Genomic DNA, 19094 nt, shown 5'->3' with positions numbered 1-19094 from the left:
GATCATTTATTTACCTTATTTTGTTGTTTTTCCATATGGTAAAACTGGACTTTCCCTAATTCTCGTAAAGGTGAATTTTTTAAAATCTATGCACATACCAAAATCACTGAAAGGAATGTGCAAAGCTCTGGGAAAACTAGTACTTGAATGTTTTCAAACTGGCAGAAGATTAAAATTGGGGGATATACCCTATAAGGAACTGTATTTTTTATCTTATTGATAAAGGCTGTTTTCAAAGTGGCATATTCTGAACTAAGATAACTGAAGGAGAAATTAAGAATATTATTTTTCTCTGACGAGAACTTCCAAATTTGATACATATTTTTCTCCAAGTGTCATTTCTTCTTTTTTTTAAGGTAACATACTGCACACTCAGAATACAATTCTTAAATTTGTCTCTTGTAAATACAAGAATGGGCAAAATTAAGGTACACTAGTTATAGAAAGAACGAAGGAAGGTAGTGCATTTAGTGTCAGGTAAGAACTTCAAGGCCTTAATTACTTGGTTGTGGCTTCAGTGATGGCAAACGGTGTATTTCCCTCATGCTGACACTGACAAGTAAGCAGGCAGACAACGCGAAACTTTCTGAACATGTAAACGTAAGGAATGAAGACGAACAGTTTAATCTGTATATTACCAGTCAATTAATACAGTTGGACTCTGTCGGTAGTAAAATAATTTGATCACATTTCGTACAGCAGTTGAGTCTCCTGAACAGTCGGAGCGTGTCCTGCTACGTAAAGCAGTAAAGAAGCCCATGTGGACTTTATGTTGCAGACAACACCCAGACTACATTCCAGCTCAAGACCAACTACTGCATTATGCATCTTGTGAAATGCCTACCTAAAAATGCATTTATTTATTTCCAATTGGGAGGGGGGATTTCTAGCCTAAACACGAAAACCAGACACGTGCATGAGACTATTCCACAGCTGCCTGTGGTACAGTCTTATGACAGGAAATCTCACACTCTGAGCATCTTACGTCCACTATTCAGTCGTATCAAACTGGGGTACATTTTTTCCTACAAAGTTACCAGAAACAGACACTGAGCTAGAGTCAGGAGAACAGGTTTCAGGTCCAGCCCTGCCTCTGCCCTTGTGAGACAGGAGGAAAGTTCTCTGAGCTCTCGTGAAGGCCTCACATCCCTCAACTATAAAACAAAGAGGGTGAACAAAATGAACTCTAAGGAGCATTCCCATAAAACAGGCTTCCACTAAATTTCTGAGAACTTAAACTGTTTAAAAGCTGATAGCTATGAAATCTCAAGCCGGATGCTCATCACCACTAATGCTGATTATACAGAGACTGAAGCCGAGGCATTAGTGACTGCACGGAGGGACGGAAGTACAAGGCTTGCTGGCAGCTTTCCCAGGTACCCGAGCGGGAAGGAGCTTTTACAGTGACGGCGCCAGGCAGCACCTGCAGCACGTGAGGGGAAGATGTGCCCTTGTTCTTACTCTTGCACGCAAGCAAGGGGTTTTCTAGAAGATAACATACAGCGCAACACCACAGTACACGGGCTCTGACGAGTTCAAAACATACTTGAAATGAAAATGCAACCAAAATACTTCAGAGCATCTCACTCCATTATGAAAGGTACACACAGACCTGGGGCCAACATACTTCACTGCACCATGTCAAGTCCCAGAGTCCAATTTCCCTTTCAAATATAAGTGCATCTTTCACAAAACCAACACCTATTTTCAAAATTCGCTTGTATTAGACTGTACTTAGTAGAAAAAGTGAATCTATTTTTTCTGGTTCCAAAACTTTCTATGCCAACACAGATTAACTAAATGAGACATAAGACTAAGTACAGGAAAGTACGCCAGACCGTCACGCACTTATAGTGCGAACATATTTCACGTGGTTGACGTAGAGATCTGCAAAGCATAAGGTCATTTTTCACAAAGGAATTCCCAAGGTTTACTCAGTAATACCAAATTTCCATAATGGAAATTACTGTGCGTGTCAAACTGGATGGGAAAAAACCTACTTTTAACTATTATTATCAAATGTTATAAAATAAAAGGAATTCTTAGGCTGGTCAAAAAGCAGTGACTAGAATCAAGGAGAATCATTCTTTCTTGAGAAGACACTAAAAGAACCTATTAAGAATAGGATAAATTAAACACAATAGAGCCACAGGGCAGACATGTAAACTGACTGAAATTACAGCACTTTTATACTCATGGTATTTTGCTTGTTTTATATTATCTTGAGGACAAATGGATTATGATCTTCCAAAACTCCAAAAATGGCCTGAAATTTTATCAATTCCTTTCCTTAAAAGAATGAGGACTTTGAACCACAAATACTCTAATATCCGCAAGGGTTTCCATGAGATAAATTACGCATTTTATAACCCAGATCACCACACAGCACACTCGCTGGCATCCCATCTAATGACACGACAAACACAAGCTATCGAGCAAGAATCTGTTAACAGTTTTATTATTTTTGTGTTAAATACCATGGGACAGGGTTGGAAGGATGAAAAACTCAGTCAACAACTGCCTCACAAGGGATAAGAAAAATTCTGCCATGATATTAGCAAAGGTAAAGGAGAAAATTTACACTGTAAGAGGCACCATTTCCCCACAGAATACCTCTTGGCATTTCCTGAATGAGTGGGATTAGCAATCTAAATAAATCATATTTCAAGAGGTAACAGCAACAGATAAAATTTAAAGGGATTATTAAAATAACATTTACAAGACTCTGAACAATTCTTGAACTCTTATTAAAACCACAAAGAAAGAACAATTCTTTATTTATGAATTTCATAAAGGACTGAATGTGCAATGACACCTGCTAGGGATGGTCTGGTGACGTTCACGCTGTCCGGGAGCCCAACACTCTGCTCTTACTGTGTTTCTAACCGTGAGACTGTTACAGGCGAGGCCTATATGACGCTGTACACACAAAGAATGGTCACTGTGGGCCACACTACCAGTGAGATGGTAGGTAAACAAATCTTTTTCTGGTCAAGAGAAAAAAAAAGAAATAGCACTCTGCATGCTTCACTCTACAAGATGAATTTCCCTAGAAAGAATCCAATGAAAATGGCTGCAATTACAACAAGAAGTGAAGGAAGAGGACTGGTGACATTATCTCTGAACGATGCAGCTGAGGTGGATCCAGGTTTATCCGAATGTGCTACCTTTCTGAGCCTTAAGCCTTCATCCTAGAAAAAATATATGCACAAAAAGAGGTTTTAAAAACAAATATTCATACAACTAGTGAGCTACAAATATACAGACAAAAGGCAGGTCAGTATGCATGCGACTGGGGGCAAGAGCAGGGACGAGCTGCTACCCAGCCTAAGGAAACTTTCTAGGGTGATACAAACAGTCTAAAACCTGATTCCAGTGATGGCTGCACATTCCATAAATTTACTAAAAAAAAAAATCACTGAACTGTACACTCGCAACGGGTGTCTTCATGGAATGTAAATTATACCTCAATAATGCTGATTTTAAAAACTAGAGCCAAGAAATATACTCCTAAAAAACTGAAAAATCAGCTACGGTTCTATTTACACAGAAGGAAAAATCCCACTAAAATTAACACAATTAAAGAAGAATTCTACGCGCGCACTTTCCCCAAGGTGGCCGACAGCATCTTCACGCTGGACTCCATCAGCCAAAGACCACCAGAAACAAAGTTAGGTCATTAGTCTGACCTGCCACAAGCAGGGCCCCACACAGCAGAGCGCAGGGAAGAGACAGGACTCTACAGGACTGGGGAGGGGGAGTGCAGGATGGAATTTAAACGCAGCGTTTCAATGTGCTCAAAGCAAAGCAGGAGGTCTTTGTGTAAAGGGGTCAGCACCAGAGTCTGGACTGTAGAGGAGAGACAGAATCGTTTCCTTGGAAACTACAAATACAACAGGGGTGGGATGCTGTAGGCAGAGCCCCACACCTGAGGCTCTGCAACTGGACCAGAAAGGGAGGCCGCTTCTCTGCCATCACAGTGACTCCCATCCTCCAGACCAGGTGGCTGCTCCGTGCTGACTGACACAGCCTCACCCAGCGAAGTTTCTGACAGTCAGTCTGTGACTTTAGGGGACCAGGTTTCTCAGTAACAGGACAGCAGTCACTCTAAGCAGGAGGTTGTTATGACACTTTACCAGCTGCAGAATGACCTTGGGGAAAATACTGACACCGGTTTACCTAGGCAGGGCTTTACCTGGTCCATCATCCCAACCAGATGAATACGGGGCAGGCTTTCACCTCCTCAGCACAAGCTCCTGTTTACTTTCTCACACTGATTCGTTCCTCTAGTGTGTGCACTAATAACACCCAGGGGAAGAGTGCACCTGACGTCATGCTGTTTTATTTGCATGACTGGATTTTCTGAGGGTTTGCGGGTTTGGGTCTTGTTCTTATTAGTCCCGTGTGGACAGAACAATGATGCTCAGTCCCGGCAAGAACTTTAAAAGCTACTCCAGGTGATTCTGCCTCCCGGGGTCTCGGGAGGGCCTGAACACGTGTGTTTAAGAGCTCACAGCAGATTCCGATGCACAGGCTGGATGAAGAAGGCCAGGGCTGCGGAACGTAAAGGGCAGTGATGAGACCCCTCAAGGAAGTCAACCTGGCAACCAGCGATGATGAGCCTTAGTGTGAACTGTTAAAGGTCCAGAAGTTGACTCTGTAAACCAGTGGTCTTCAAGGTTCTTTTGTTTTCTCTTTTAAACAGCAGAACGCTTTTTCAAATAACATCTACAGAACGTTAGTCCATAAAGAGTCGGGACCGGGAATCAATCTTATCACCTATCTCCCCAGCCCGGCCCGACCCAGGCACTTCTCCCTCCCAGCCAGGAGACGGGCCGTGGCTCTCAGTACACTGAGGAGCACGTCTTCCATCACATACAGGACTGAGGAAGTCATGGCACATAAAGGAAAAGTAACAAAAAACAGCACCCTTAAAACTCCACAGGGCGTGGGTGTGGGTGTAACATGAGACCACCTCTCCACTCTCCAGACAGGCGCTGGGGGCAGGGGCCTCTGCGGCGGGGCTGTGGAATAGGAAGAAACAGCCTGAAAAGCCGTCTCAGCACATCAAGCCAAGACATAGTGCCTTTGATTCAGAGTGTAGTTTCCACAGGCTATGAGATAATCAGATGTAGATGACATCCCACAATTTAGCTTATTTACTTTAAGTACATTTTAGTATCAATACTATCTACTTTGACATGAAAAGCTTCAAACAAAGCCTCAAAAAGCAACTTAAAGGTCTTCAGGTCTTGAAATATTAGTAAATTCCACACTATCCCACAGCCCATTGCTCACTCACTCAAATGTGAATGAACGCTGTGCACATGTGCCGTGAACGCAGAGGCGGTGAACACAGCCCCTGCCTCCGAGACATCCCAGCCCGCCGGAGGGAGACGGACAAATGGGAGCCAGAAGAGGTAAGCGGTAGCCTGGAAACAGAGGAGGCAGCATTCCAAGACTGCTTCTCTTTTCTTTTCAGGGGAAGAGAGTCCCAGAAAAGGTCAAACTGACAAGGTGATGAGAACCGAGCACCATGAGACGTGTGTGCGTGTGTGCATGCCACGTGGGCAGGGCAGGGCGCCGGGCCGCCCTCGGAGGGAAGTGCTCCTGCTATAGCAGAGGAGGCTCCTCCAGGACCCCCAGCCCAGTGCTGACTGACACGACCTGGAGAGGCACTTCCAATGGGTGCCCTACATGGAGTTTTAAATCTTCTAACAGCACATTTAAAAAGGTACAAAAAATTGGCAAAATTTTAATGATATACTTTATTCAATCCAATATAACCAAAATATTATTTCAACATGTAACAATACGAAAAAAAAGAGGTTTTTTTGGTTATTTTTGGCACTATGTCACTCACAGCACATCTTAATTCCAACTAAGCACATTTCAAGCACCCTGGACAACGGGGTGCCCGTCTGGGGACAGCACTGCTGCAGCAGGTGACAGGACCAGGGCCCAGAATGCGAAGGCTGCACAAGCGAGAGAGGAAGCCAGCAAGGCCACGGCCAGACCCCAACACCCAGGCCAGCTGCTGGGAAGGGAGCACGGGACAGAAGAAGCCACCGCCCAAGTGTAAGAAGAGGCTGGCGGGGAGCCAAGGCCAGGACAGAAGCAAATTGGGGAAAAGGAGAAAACTGGAAAAGGGTAAATGTAAAAGCTGACAGACAAAATGGCCCAACAACGTTCACCTCCCCGCTGCCTTCACTGCAATCAAGTTCCTTTCCCAGGAGCGAGCACTTACTCTCAGGTGTCGGTTTTCTTCCGATAGCTTCATCATCTCTCCCTGGAGCCTCTTGCACTCTTCCATGAGCTTCCTCGTCTCAGTATCATTGAGGGAAACACTGTGTGGCTTTGGCACGGGCCCGTCCTGCTTCGCAGCGTTCAGGGGAACGGCTTTGCTGGGTTCAATGTCGTTCTGCAGCACAAAGACAACGGGCGGGGCGTTTTTCAACTGACTAACTCTCCTTACAAGTTTTTAAACAACTTAAACTCCAAACATCCATCTCCAAGAAATTATTTACATGCAAAGTTTTGACAGTTTTCAATTTCATTATTAAAAAGTTTTTTAAATACCCAATGCCCGGTCACCTGTGAACAACTGCACAGGACGACAGCAGTAAACACCAGCAGTCAGCGAGGTCAAAGCACGTGAACCACCCCTCCTCTGCGCCCGCCACCCTGTGCACTTACCTCCACCAGAGCACTGAGCACACAGCACAACACTGTACTTTTGGTGTTCTTTCCTACAATGCTTCAAAGCCTGGGTAAAGCAAGAGCCATTCCTCTTTGCATTTACCCCTAAACCCAGCACTGTGGCCAACAGTAGTTACTCAATAAGTATGCTGAGTGATGCCAACCAAAATCCAAACGTGAAGTTCATTTTCAGTGCTCTGATTCTGCAATTCAAATGGGGTTCTGGAGGGAAGGGGGGATGTTATTGCAAACACACAATGAAATCAGGAGACTACCTAAGAAAAACACTTGAAAGAAAACCTAACTTCTATTCATGGGGAAAAATAACTGAAGGATATGAGCACCGAAGGGGAGATGACGAACACAAACATGTATCATGGGGAAAAAAAGAGGGGAGGGAGTCCACTTCACGACTTTAAACTCAAATATAAACGATCCCTTCAAATCATTAGTAACACTACCTGCTTTAACTCATGAAACTCAATATGGAACCACAGTGGTACTCAGGCACCTTTAAAATTATGAGCCCCCAAATCTTAACTCCTGCCAGCACTCACCCATTGGAACTAGTGGCAAAGGCATGGAGAGAAAGGCACAGGGCAGGGCCTAAGCATCCCTGAGCCTCAACTCAACACCCATCCACCAGAATCTCATCTCTGCCTTCACCAGCTCCCTAACAGGACTAGCACTATTCTTGTCTTTAATTAAAATTTTACTTGCTAAAAATTTAATTTTTCAAAAAGAAAGGTATAAACCGCTTTCATCATTCAGATTTTCCCACTTCTCTTCAGAAGCGTCCCCGCTGTGACGGGTTTTAGGAAGCCTGCTTCACCATCCGGCACTGTGCTTCCTGTGCGAGCCTCTTGTTCTCCACTCTGTCCTCCCCGTCCCAACCAATCTCATCGTACTCTTACAAATCCTGTTTCAGATGTTTCTGCTCTCCACCAATTTCTTTTCCTATCCTCTTCCTTAACAGTAATTAGAATTCATTTCAAAATGACTTCTCAAGTGTGCACTTTCCAACCTAGAACTAGTCCAGCTTCTGGGAACCAGAATGGCACATGGCCTTCCTCTGTGAAGACGAACAGTCAACAACATGGCAACTCAGCAATCTTTAGGTTTGGGGGAAAATATCACACTCATACCAGAAAGGTGACTAAGAAATTACGAGGAGATACAAAAGGCCAAAAAGTGAAGACAAAAAAAATTAGAATGAGGAATCATCAAACTCTTCACAATTGGCTTTTTATTTTTAAACAAATTCTTGAAATTCCAGAAAATTGAGAATTACGAGAGGGAGAAAGGGAATTACCTCCCATTCTCTCATCAACCTAAAATAACTATTATTTATATATTATCTTCCAATATTCTCTTTCATATGCATATTTTATAAAATCAGCATACATGTAACTTTTTAATCTTTATTCATTTATATGTACATCTTCTAATTATCATTTTAAATGACACGATGTCATTAAATATTCTATTCTGTGCCTTACCAAAATTACTTCAACATTTCACTCTTGTTAGACATTTGATGGGTAGCTTCCCACTCTGGGATTTTAATTAACATGTCAATCAATATCTTCTCATGGTGGCAGAATTAGATTTCTCTTTTTATTGAAAATTTTCCTTAATGTTGATATATTGCTTTTACAAGAAAAAGGAGAAGAAATGTCATAACCAATCTGTGGAGCATAAATGTTAAGACGAGAGTGCAAATGAGAACAGTGAAGCCTAAACGCTTGTCCAAAGTAAGCCAAGCAAGTCACACAACAGTCACGCTGAGTAAACCCACTTACCCCACGTGCTCACGACCATTTAGGCCCCTACAAACCAGGCAACATACAGAGCAGAGGCAAAAAAATCTAATTTATTGATTGATTAATTAATTTAAGTAGAACCATGTATAAGCTACCTGGGCGGTGGTTAAAGGGGGTGGGGTGGGGGGAGAGTCACAGGTGCGGAGACAAGCTGGGGAGCCTGGTGGGAACACTAAGGCTGCTGAGACAGCTACAGGCTTCCCTTCAGGAGCGCCACGGTGAGGTTTGGCTCCAGAAAAACAGCGTGTTCCTTGAGAGCTGCTTCAGACTGGTCCCGAAAGAGGAGACTGGCTGTTCTGAGAACCATGGAACAAGCAAACTGGAGGGACTTGACACGCTCTGATTCTGAGGCAGCTGAGGAGTGACACTGCACGCACATTATATCTAACACTGCAACTCAGAACAGACTCGACGGTCAGCCCATGGTATCGAGATAAGAGAAAACACGGTATCTCGTACATTTTCCACTCTTTTATATTATTTAGCCTACCTGCAGTAATCTCCTATCTATAAGTTGAATTTACTTCTGCACTTTTTTTTAAACAACCTTTAGAATTTCAGTTCCAATATTCTAAATTATTCCTTTTGGGGGTAATTAGAAAAAGCGAGGACTTTGGGACTGTTCAGAAAAGGAAATATATTTACAAGGCAAATTCGGTTTTTGCATTGAAGCCTTGGGATGGACAAAGGAGCCAAAGAATGTAAACACAAGGCTACATTCTCGTAACTCCTGTTAAGAGTAAGGGATCAAGTGTATTACAGGGAGGTAAAAGGCAAGGCCAAGAGCCACAGCAGGAAACTGTCAGAAGGCCTGAGTAAGGCCTTAACTGGGAAGAGGTAGTATTTGAATAATAAAGTTACCGAAGATATATTTTCACTCTGAACAACCCACTTACTCTTTTTCTCTAGGATCATGATTCCCAGAAGTAAATAACTAAAATCACAAAATTTTAAAAGTATCAGACATTTAGATAGAGGATCAGGTTTTGTTTAAGCCTTAGTATACACATTCCCTGCAAAGCCAAATCAAAGTATCAGCAGCCTGTTCAAACTGTGGGGTTCCCGGAGCTCCCAAGAAGCAGGAAATGAGAAAGGGAATCATATAGCACCCAGGACACCACCAGGAGGTCACTGTCATCTACTGATGCGCTGGCATTGCACTTGAGTGAATGTTAAGTGTACACACACACACACACACACACACACACACACACACACACACACGGAGACATGAATAAATTCAAATATGACCTAAGATCTTTAGGGCTTCTGCCACAAATTCTCCTACCCTGGGGCACTGTAAATAACTAACAATGACAGTTAAAGAAGGGTTAGTATTATTTGTACTGGATAAGAAAACATAAAGCAGTAATCTCATTTATCTTTTTTTTAAATATATAAACACAAATACTTGCCTGGAGAGTGATATTCACCAGCTCCCACCTTTACTGCTACACCTGCTGGTCTGTTCACATTTTTTTTAGAGGATGCTCCCCAAATCTCAGTGACAGGGAAAATTACACCAATTTCATAATAATGTTCCCACTTACATTTGTCCTGCTCACTACTGAGATTTTATTAAGTGTGGTATTTGTTGTTTTAGAACAGAATAGTTTGTATGCCTGGTTTTTAACTGACTGTGGTTCTACTGTAATTTTAAACGTATCTGACATTTTCAACTCTAATTCCTTCACAACACACAATAAACACCTCGTACGTGCTGGGTGACCACATCACCATAACCAGTGACACTGGCAGACTTGTCTATCTGTTAGCTCCCTGAAACAAACCTTCTGTTTCTCCTGTTTGAACACACTGAGTGCCCTGGGCTCATTCTTCGCGCTATAACTGGCAGGTGCTGCAACTGTGCTGTTGATGCTGCTCGGCGGAGCGACAGCCAGGGCCGGCCCCGGCGGAGCAATACCCTGAGGTGCAGGGGAAACACATTCTCAGATTCACACCAAGCTCTGACTTCTCCTGCGTGGGATTGGGAATGACTAACACAGAAATCATTAGGTTCTAAAACAATCACCTTATTCTATAAAGATGTGTTACGCATAAGAAATAATAATAATAAATAATAGCTATGTTAAAGCAAAAAATACAACACATTTCTCAACTTTTTCTATTAATTAGCTATAATCAACTTGCATTATGTTCACTAACTAAATGTAGAAACCTTATTAAACTTAAGCCAGCCTCACGTTCTCCTAGAATGAGTACCCTCTGTGTGGCTCTTAATTTTTGTTACTACTCAATACTTGTCAGTACCTGAAGAACAAGCACTTCATATTTTCTTACCTTTGCTAACACTCTAACTGAACAATGTTAAAATGAATTTTTTCAAGGGTTCGAAAATTGCAATGATTTATAAACCTCTCCTGTATTCAACGACACCCCTCCCCAAACACATACACACACACACCCACTTACCCCCCAGGATCAAGAAACAAAGACACACAGAACATTCTAGTATTCCATTAGTATCTCCACAGTTCTCTTCCTATCTTCTCTAATTCCTTTAATACACATAAAAATAATACTATACAAAAAGGTTGGAGCAGACTCTGAAATAATACTTACTGAGGGCTTCCCTGGTGACACAGTGGTTAAGAATCCGCCTGCCAATGCAGGGGCACGGGTGCGATCCCTGGCCCGGGAAGATCCCACATGCCACAGAGCAACTAAGCCCATGCGCCACAACTACTGAGCCTGCACTCTAGAGCCCACAAGCCACAACTACTGAGCCCGCATGCCACAACTACTGAAGCCCACACGCCTAGAGCCTGTGCTCTGCAACAAGAGAAGTCACGACAATGAGAAGCCCGTGCACCACAACGAAGAGTAACCTCCGCTCACCGCAACTAGAGAAAGCCCACGCACATCAACAAAGACCCAATACAATCAAAAATAAAAACAAACAAATAAAATACTTACTGATATCCAGGTCATTGTACATAACTAAGACAACTCCATCTTACTTAATAATGCATTGTCCCCAATCTGTTCTTTGTCTCAACAGAAAATAATGTATATTTCATTACAAAAAGTCTTTATACACAGGGCCCCTGAAATTCCCTATTCTTAACAGTCCTTCAGGCTTCATTATGACAAGTATTTTTCCCTAGAAAATATGTCATTAACAGATAGATGTTAAATGGAGGGCATAAATGAAATGTAATAACTTTTCTAAATTTGGAAAATGTCAAGTAGAGTTGGTGGCCTAAAATAAACCAAAAAAAATTTTTATTTCAACATAAAGAATTGAAGAGGTTGTAAAACATCGTAACAAGTTAATTAAAACCACACTCAATCCTAAAAAAAAACACAACCACTAACTGGACATTAGATTTCAAAATATAGAGTTGATAATAACTAAAAAGAGCTAATAATTCACAGAACTCCAGTTTGTAAAATACAAAGTAGTCAACACTCCAGCTCATCTGCGTCCAGCTGTCAACAACCCAGGGAATGTGCTGCGCGGTTCTCAGTAGTAGCCCTGAACATAACTCATTAGAAGACTGTGGGCCATTACCTTACTGAAATGCACCCAAAGTCCTGCTGTCCCCGAGGACTAGGGGGACCACACACCTTAGTGCCTAAGGGCAGTATTAGTTAATGCCTGTTGTCCAGGAATAACTATTAATAGTACCTCTTTTTATTCTAAAATAAAAGGGTTCTTGGACTCCTAGGTCATTCTATGTATGATCCAAATCAGAGAGCTATTTTCCAAAAAGAAGCCCGTATTCTAATGATGGTTCCAAATAAATTAGGACTGTTTTATCACAAAAATGGTCTCTTTAAACCATAAAAATAAAAACATGGACTCAACCACCATACTTCTAAAGCTGGCACCTTTCTTATCCTACAAGATGACTAAAAACTTCAATCATTTTCTGAGTTATATATTCAGTATCAAGGTCCTAAAAAACCTAAAGAAATCAACAAAATAATAACACAGCCGTTTCCAACTGTCTTTAGAAACAGTAGATGCCCAAGAACTAACAGCATACCTAAAAAGATCCAGATCCTCAAACAGGGAAAGGTGTACTTACATAATGTACTTGACTGCCTGTCTACTCCTTTTGAGGGCTCGGGGAGGTGGGTGAGGAGCTGCGGGCAGGGGTGAGAGTGGGATGGGGTACCTAACGTAAGAAACACTGAATCAACAGCACGTTTTGCTACCTGCTACCTACACCAACTCTGAGAAGAAAGTATCAATAACCATGATAGCTACTGTGCTATCTAACTGCTTTGGATGCGAACCAAATTTTTCTAAGTTGATTACTAAAGATCATAAATTCTGATGAGCAACTCTTTGGAGTAAATGTGTAACTGAACATGGGCTACTTCTCCACTGCTCTGAACACTAAGGCTGAACACAAAGTACATGTGCCATCTGGAGAGAGCTGTGTATTAAAGTTGTCACCACCAAAAAAAAAAAAAAAAAGTTGTCACCAGCAACTTAGTTAAAAACTAAACTGGGGGATTCCCTGGTGGCGCAGTGGTTGAGAGTCTGCCTGTCGATGCAGGGGACACGGGTTCGTGCCCCGGTCCAGGAAGATCCCACATGCCATGGAGCGGCTGGGCCCATGACCATGGCTGCTGAGCCTGCGTGTCCGGAGCCTGTGCTCCGCAACAGGAGGGGCCACAACAGTGAGAGGCCCGCGTACCGCAAAAAAAAAAAAAAAAACTAAACTGAAGTTTGCTTAAATTAACAAACTTTTTAAAACATATTGACAAACAAACTAAAATAAATAAGGGGTCAAACCATGTCACTATAGGAATTTACTAACAGCAATCGTGACTATATAAACTAAAAAATATATTTTGTACTCTACTTCTAAAACTACAGGCTGCCAACAGTTCTCATATTTCTGTGAATCTTGCACATTTAGAAATGTGTTTTCCTTGAATAAGGGCATTTCATCTTTAATCAATTTGTGTAGTCAGGATTCAGCTTCATATGGCATCTTACCAATTTGTCTGTAGTAAACTGACAAACTTTATCTAGGTAAAACACTACTCAATGATGCCCTAATTTCCTAACAGACAAAGTTCATACTAAACTGAAGACAGACATACAGAAAAAGGATATTAAGTAATTTCGTAACTGTATCTATGGATACTAGAAAGAAACCAGTATGTTAGAGATACTATGGTCTTTAAGCAGTTTCATCAACTTCATCTGTAGACAATACTAAACCAGAAATGGCAAGATACCATTAGGGTCTTACCAACAGGGTTTTATTACCACATGAATAAAGTATTAGAAAAGAGGTGTTGTGTGTGTGTGTGTGTGTAAAAGGTTTCATCTTTTTTTTTTTTTTTTTTTTTTTGCAGTACGCGGGCCTCGCAACCGTCGTGGCCTTTCCCGTTGCGGAGCTCAGGCTCCGGACGCGCAGGCCCAGCGGCCATGGCCCACGGGCCCAGCCGCTCCGCGGCACGCGGGATCCTCCCGGACCGGGGCACGAACCCGCGTCCCCTGCATCGGCAGGCGGACTCCCAACCACTGCACCACCAGGGAAGCCCAAAGGTTTCATCTTTAATCATTATAACAAATACACAAAAACTTTATATATTTTATACTATTATAAACACTCCAGATTTGGTTACTCTGAGGTTTCACATTTTCTGTAAAGGATGCGATGCAACAGTAAGCTTATGACTTGACAGGAAGTCACTAATCAACAATTCGGACAGCACCAGGTCTGTACCAGGCTGCGCCCACTTCAGTGATCCCTCAGTAATGGGGATTTCTCGTAGAACCTGCAGGTTAGCAGCTCCACAAGAATGAGCTTACACAGGAACGGCGTTTCCAAAAGTGTATTTTACAGAACATCTGGCATTCCATGGGAAGTTAATTGCATCATATGAAACAAAAAAGAAATACTAGGTTAATCAGATTTTCTTTATTCAGAGCCTTTAATGTGCAAATATGCAGTGTGCTTATTTATAGCGTTTTTCCAAACTCATCTGACCACAGAGCCCTTCCAAACCAACACATTCTGGCAAACACCGCCTCATAAAAACACAGCTGTATTTCAGCCCTTCTTTTTAACACGCACATTAATCAATTAAGGCCACCTCTAGTATAGATACAAATATTTTTGCACATTTGAATTATATAAATCTGATATACTGAAATATTAAAAGTCTCATTTTATGTGCCAAACTTGAAATGTGAATTCCAAACACTTAAAAATGTCCATCAAGAAGCATAACAGCAAAGCTAAGAAGCCATATGAGTTGCTATATTCCAACAGCACTGCAGCTGGTGCACAAGAGGACCTGCCCATTCTTCTCAGTTAGTGTTGGATTTTATACAATCTGAATTATCCAAGAGCTTCAAGAACATAACCCAACCATTAAACACAATCACAACACCTCAAAAAACAAAAGGATGAGCATCATCTTATGTGATTTATGTGATACTGACTAATTTCACCATTAAAATTTTACCATTAAAAGTGCCTTCAACTGACAATCAGGCCTCCACTAGAATCTTGGCCAAAAGAATGGTTTGATAGGAATTCTCACAAAACTAAAAATCACTGTCTTACTCCCAGTGCCCAGCTTGTGGTCTCGAAATACCATCTCCCACTGAAAGGACCCAGGGCTTGAAGAAATGTCTAATCCCAGGTCTGAGCCTGGAAGTATCTTGCCATATTAGACATGACGGAAATTACCAAAGACTACTAAGGTGAAAGGACTCAGGAGCCGGCTACTAGCCAATCTGATCACCAATACGATAACTGCAAGGGGCTGAAACAGTAGGAAGTTTAAGTCCATGAGTCCATAACAACACGGCAAAGAGGAAAGGGAAGGAAAGGAAGGAGGACGGAAAGCTGACTGTACATCATCAGAGGGACACTGTAACCAACTCATTTTTTGAAAGCCTATAACTTAAGAGAAAGCTTTAGAACTCCACCATTGAATGAATCAGCGGGTATCAGATGAGCTCCAGTTACTCTCTAACTAATACTATGAAGCAGTAATGACAAAGTCACCATTACACAACCTTGAATGAATCAATGGACTTAAACTGTATTTACTCACTTCCAACTGCACTGACATTTGGGGCTGGAGAATCTTTGTTGTGGGGACAGTCCTGTGCATTGTAGGACGCTGAGCAGCATCCCCGGCCTCTACCCACTAGACGTCTGTAGACCCCTCCACGTTAGCTGTGACAACCAAACATGTCTCCAGACACTGACAACTGTCCCGTTGGGGGGCAAACCACCCCTGGCTGGGACCACTCATCTACACACTGCATACCAACGGCTGCTAACTTCAAAACAAACAAAATCAGACATTAGGTACCTCCCTGAGAGAACAGATAACCACCTACAAAGTAGTCTTGCCTCTCCCTCACCGCAAAAATAAGCCTCAATTTAATCAAGTCTCTAGATCCAATGACAGGAAATACCAAAGACAGCAGAGAAGTTAAAAGATACCTGAAGGATGCAATCAGCAAAATCTAGTCCGTGGGAAAGTCTACAGGACAAACTCGGTTTCTTTAATAAATAATTTACAAGAGAAAAACAGAGGGAATCTATAGATTAAGAGACTTAAGAAACATACCATCCAATAGCAGTATGTGGACTTTATTTTGATTTCAAATCAAACAAACTGCAAAAAAACAAATGTTTAGGGCTTCCCTGGTGGCGCAGTGGTTGAGAGTCCGCCTGCCGATGCAGGGGACACGGGTTCATGCCCCGGTCCGGGAAGATCCCACATGCCGCGAAGTGGCTAGGCCCGTGAGCCATGGCCGCTGAGCCTGCGTGTCTGGAGCCTGTGCTCCGCAACGGGAGAGGCCACAACAGTGAGAGGCCCGCGTACCGCAAAAAAAAAAAAAAAAAAAAAAAGAGATGAATGGATAAAGAAGTTGTGGTATATATATACAGACTGGAATATACAGATACAATGGAATATTATTTCAGCCATTAAAAAAAGGAAATCCTGCCATTTGTGACAACATGGACGAAACTCTAAGGGCATTATGCTAAGTGAAATAAGTCAAAGAAAGACAAATACTGTATGAGCTCACTTATGCATGGAATCTTAAAACAAAACAACAAAGCCCCAAACTTGTAGAAAGAGATCAGGTTTGTGGTTACCAGAAGCGGGGAACGGGGAGGAAGGACTGGATGAAGGGTGCCAGAAGGTACAAAATTGAAGATAAACAAGAACTGGGGATGTAATGTACCACATGCTGACTCTAGCTAACACCACTGTTTGGTATATTGACAGCTGTTAAGTGAGCAGACCCTAAGAGTTCCCATCAGAGGGGGAAAAACTTTTTTTTTGGGTAGCTATATGAGATGGTGGATGTTAACTAAACTTACTGTAGTAATCATTCCACGATATATGTAACACTAGTGTTTATGCTGACACCTTAAACTTATACAGTGCTGTATGTCAACTATAGCTCAATAAAACTAGAAATAAAATAAGTCAACCGAGATGAATGTGCTCTTTTCTTGGTTCCAATAATAGGAGTTATGCAAGCTATTAGCGTCCTGGCAGCCTAGCAAAAGAGAAAGTAAACTCCAAATGGGAAGCATCAACATACCATCAAAAGCTCACTTTCCAGTAACAACATATGTATTCACATTTTTTTGTTTTCGGCAAATATTTCAAAATCCCTTTAATAAGGCATTAAAAACACAATAAATGATTTGGTCAACACCTAATTACCATTCAGGCACTTCTTCATTTCAGCTTATCCTAAGAGTAACACAACAATTGACCCCACGTATTTAATCTGCAAGTTTACTTTTCAATAGGGCAAATGGCCTCCAGAGCAAAGAAAAAAGTCATGTAAAATTATAATCTGATTGTGCCAAACAATTCTATTTATCCATATTATTTTATATGTTAAATCACACACACAAAAACCTACTTACCCTTCAAGCCCCTCCTACAAACCACAGAAAAAAATTCAAATTTGCGTTTCAGAAAAGGAATAAAGTGACCACAACCCATTCTCTAAGACTACCTTTTAGGGCTTCCCTGGTGGCGCAGCGGTTGAGAGCCTGCCTGCTGATGCAGAGGACACGGGTTCATGCCCCGGTCTGGGAAGATCCCACATGCCGCGGAGCAGCTGGGCCCGTGAGCCATGGCCACTGAGCCTGCGCGTCCGGAGCCTGTGCTCCGCAACAGGAGAGGCCACAACAGTGAGAGGCCCGCATACCACAAAAAAAAAAAAAAAAAGACTACTTTTTAAACTCCATGCACATACACTTCAGTCCCTCAAATTGTATTTGCCTCACACTAATCAAAAAGCAACATAAAAATTATTTACTAAGGAATAAAATCAGATTATTTTGATCAATAGTGAACAAAATATCTGGAAATAGCCAAATTTGGAATAAACTGTTTGTCCATGTAAATTAAATCTTATCCCCAGACTGCAGGTATATAGTTGCCAAAAAGTGGTTTATGTCTGTAATTTAATTATATTTATGTATACACATGTCTCATTCTAACAAAGAACTTGAAGTGGTTTAAGTAGCAAAATTTTGGTAGAATTAGGCGGTTCTTCTCCATCATCCAGCTTGTATCTAAAAGTATTTTTCTTCTTGAACAAAATGTTATGAAATGAAAAGAGCATATACACATTAAGTTTTTAAAAACCGTAAACACTGAGTCTGATAAAGTGGAACAGCCATATCACACAATCACAAAGGCCAAAACCAGAAGCAGAATTCAATCTCAAAGTAACTGAGAGCTTAATAGCTTCCAATTTTCTTATATTTTCCTACTTACCAATTTATCATTTTCATTGGGCATTTCAAATACACATCTCAATTTAGAATCCATCAATTCATCGGGTTTTGCCTCTTTCCACTGAAAGCAAACAAAACCAAACAATGAGACAGAGGAGATACAATGGGGACAAATAGGTTTCGCCTCAAGGGACAACTGAAGGGTTAGCGTAGCTGCCGTGCGTGTCTGTGTGTGTGTGTGTGTGTGTGTGTGTGTGTGTGTGTGTGTGTGTGTGTGTGTGTGTGCGCGCGTGCGCGTGCGCAGGGGGTTCCCCAGGTCAGCCAGGACTACAGCTGCCTGTACACACTGCGTTATTCTCACCCACCACAGGTACCGGCAATGCCACAGAACTTCCTATAGAACCCTACGAAGAGCTACTATCACAATCCATTAAAATCACACTAACAGCCCTAGAGATTACAGGACTTCACTCTTAATAGCAGCACTTCAAAACTGTCTCTAAGGCGTACTATTTCAAAATTCCTTCGTTCTTGAAATGAGTCAGGGTTATCTGTAGTGAACAGATTTACAGGTTTTGTTAATTTTAAAAACCAGGTTTCTCAATGGAGAACTAAACAAAACCCACAGTTTAAACAACATTTCCCCAGACAACTTCTGTTCAACTTCTCTACTCACCACGGCTTCCATATCTGAAATGTTTGGTGGAGCAAAGATGGTCTGTACCATAAACTTGTGTTTACTCTTCTCATTGGGGTCATAGTCAAAAGGCTGCAGCATTACTAAAGAAGAAGAAAGGACACATGACAGTGACTTCTGCATTTGTTTGCTTCTTTGCATTCC

At 41.9% G+C, this 19094-nt stretch overlaps 1 protein-coding gene across 1 annotated transcript in view; it reads right to left on the bottom strand.

The window, feature by feature from the left end:
• Window positions 1–2431: 2431 nt before the first annotated feature.
• Window positions 2432–19094, bottom strand: part of VAPA (VAMP associated protein A) — a 37632-nt gene continuing 20969 nt past the window's right edge. Inside the window, exons 3-6 of the mRNA XM_067699720.1 lie at window positions 18930–19033; window positions 18294–18374; window positions 6248–6421; window positions 2432–3191 (exon numbers count right to left, since the gene is read on the bottom strand). Of these exons, the coding sequence (XP_067555821.1) occupies window positions 3033–3191; window positions 6248–6421; window positions 18294–18374; window positions 18930–19033 (518 nt within the window). The 3' untranslated portion in view covers window positions 2432–3032. The remainder of the gene's footprint in view (window positions 3192–6247; window positions 6422–18293; window positions 18375–18929; window positions 19034–19094) is intronic.

Source organism: Pseudorca crassidens, chromosome 12 (assembly GCF_039906515.1).
Source record: "Pseudorca crassidens isolate mPseCra1 chromosome 12, mPseCra1.hap1, whole genome shotgun sequence".
Taxonomy (NCBI): Eukaryota; Metazoa; Chordata; class Mammalia; order Artiodactyla; family Delphinidae; genus Pseudorca; species Pseudorca crassidens.
Note: the sequence above shows the minus strand (reverse complement) of the source record. Positions and strands in the feature narration are given on the sequence as shown.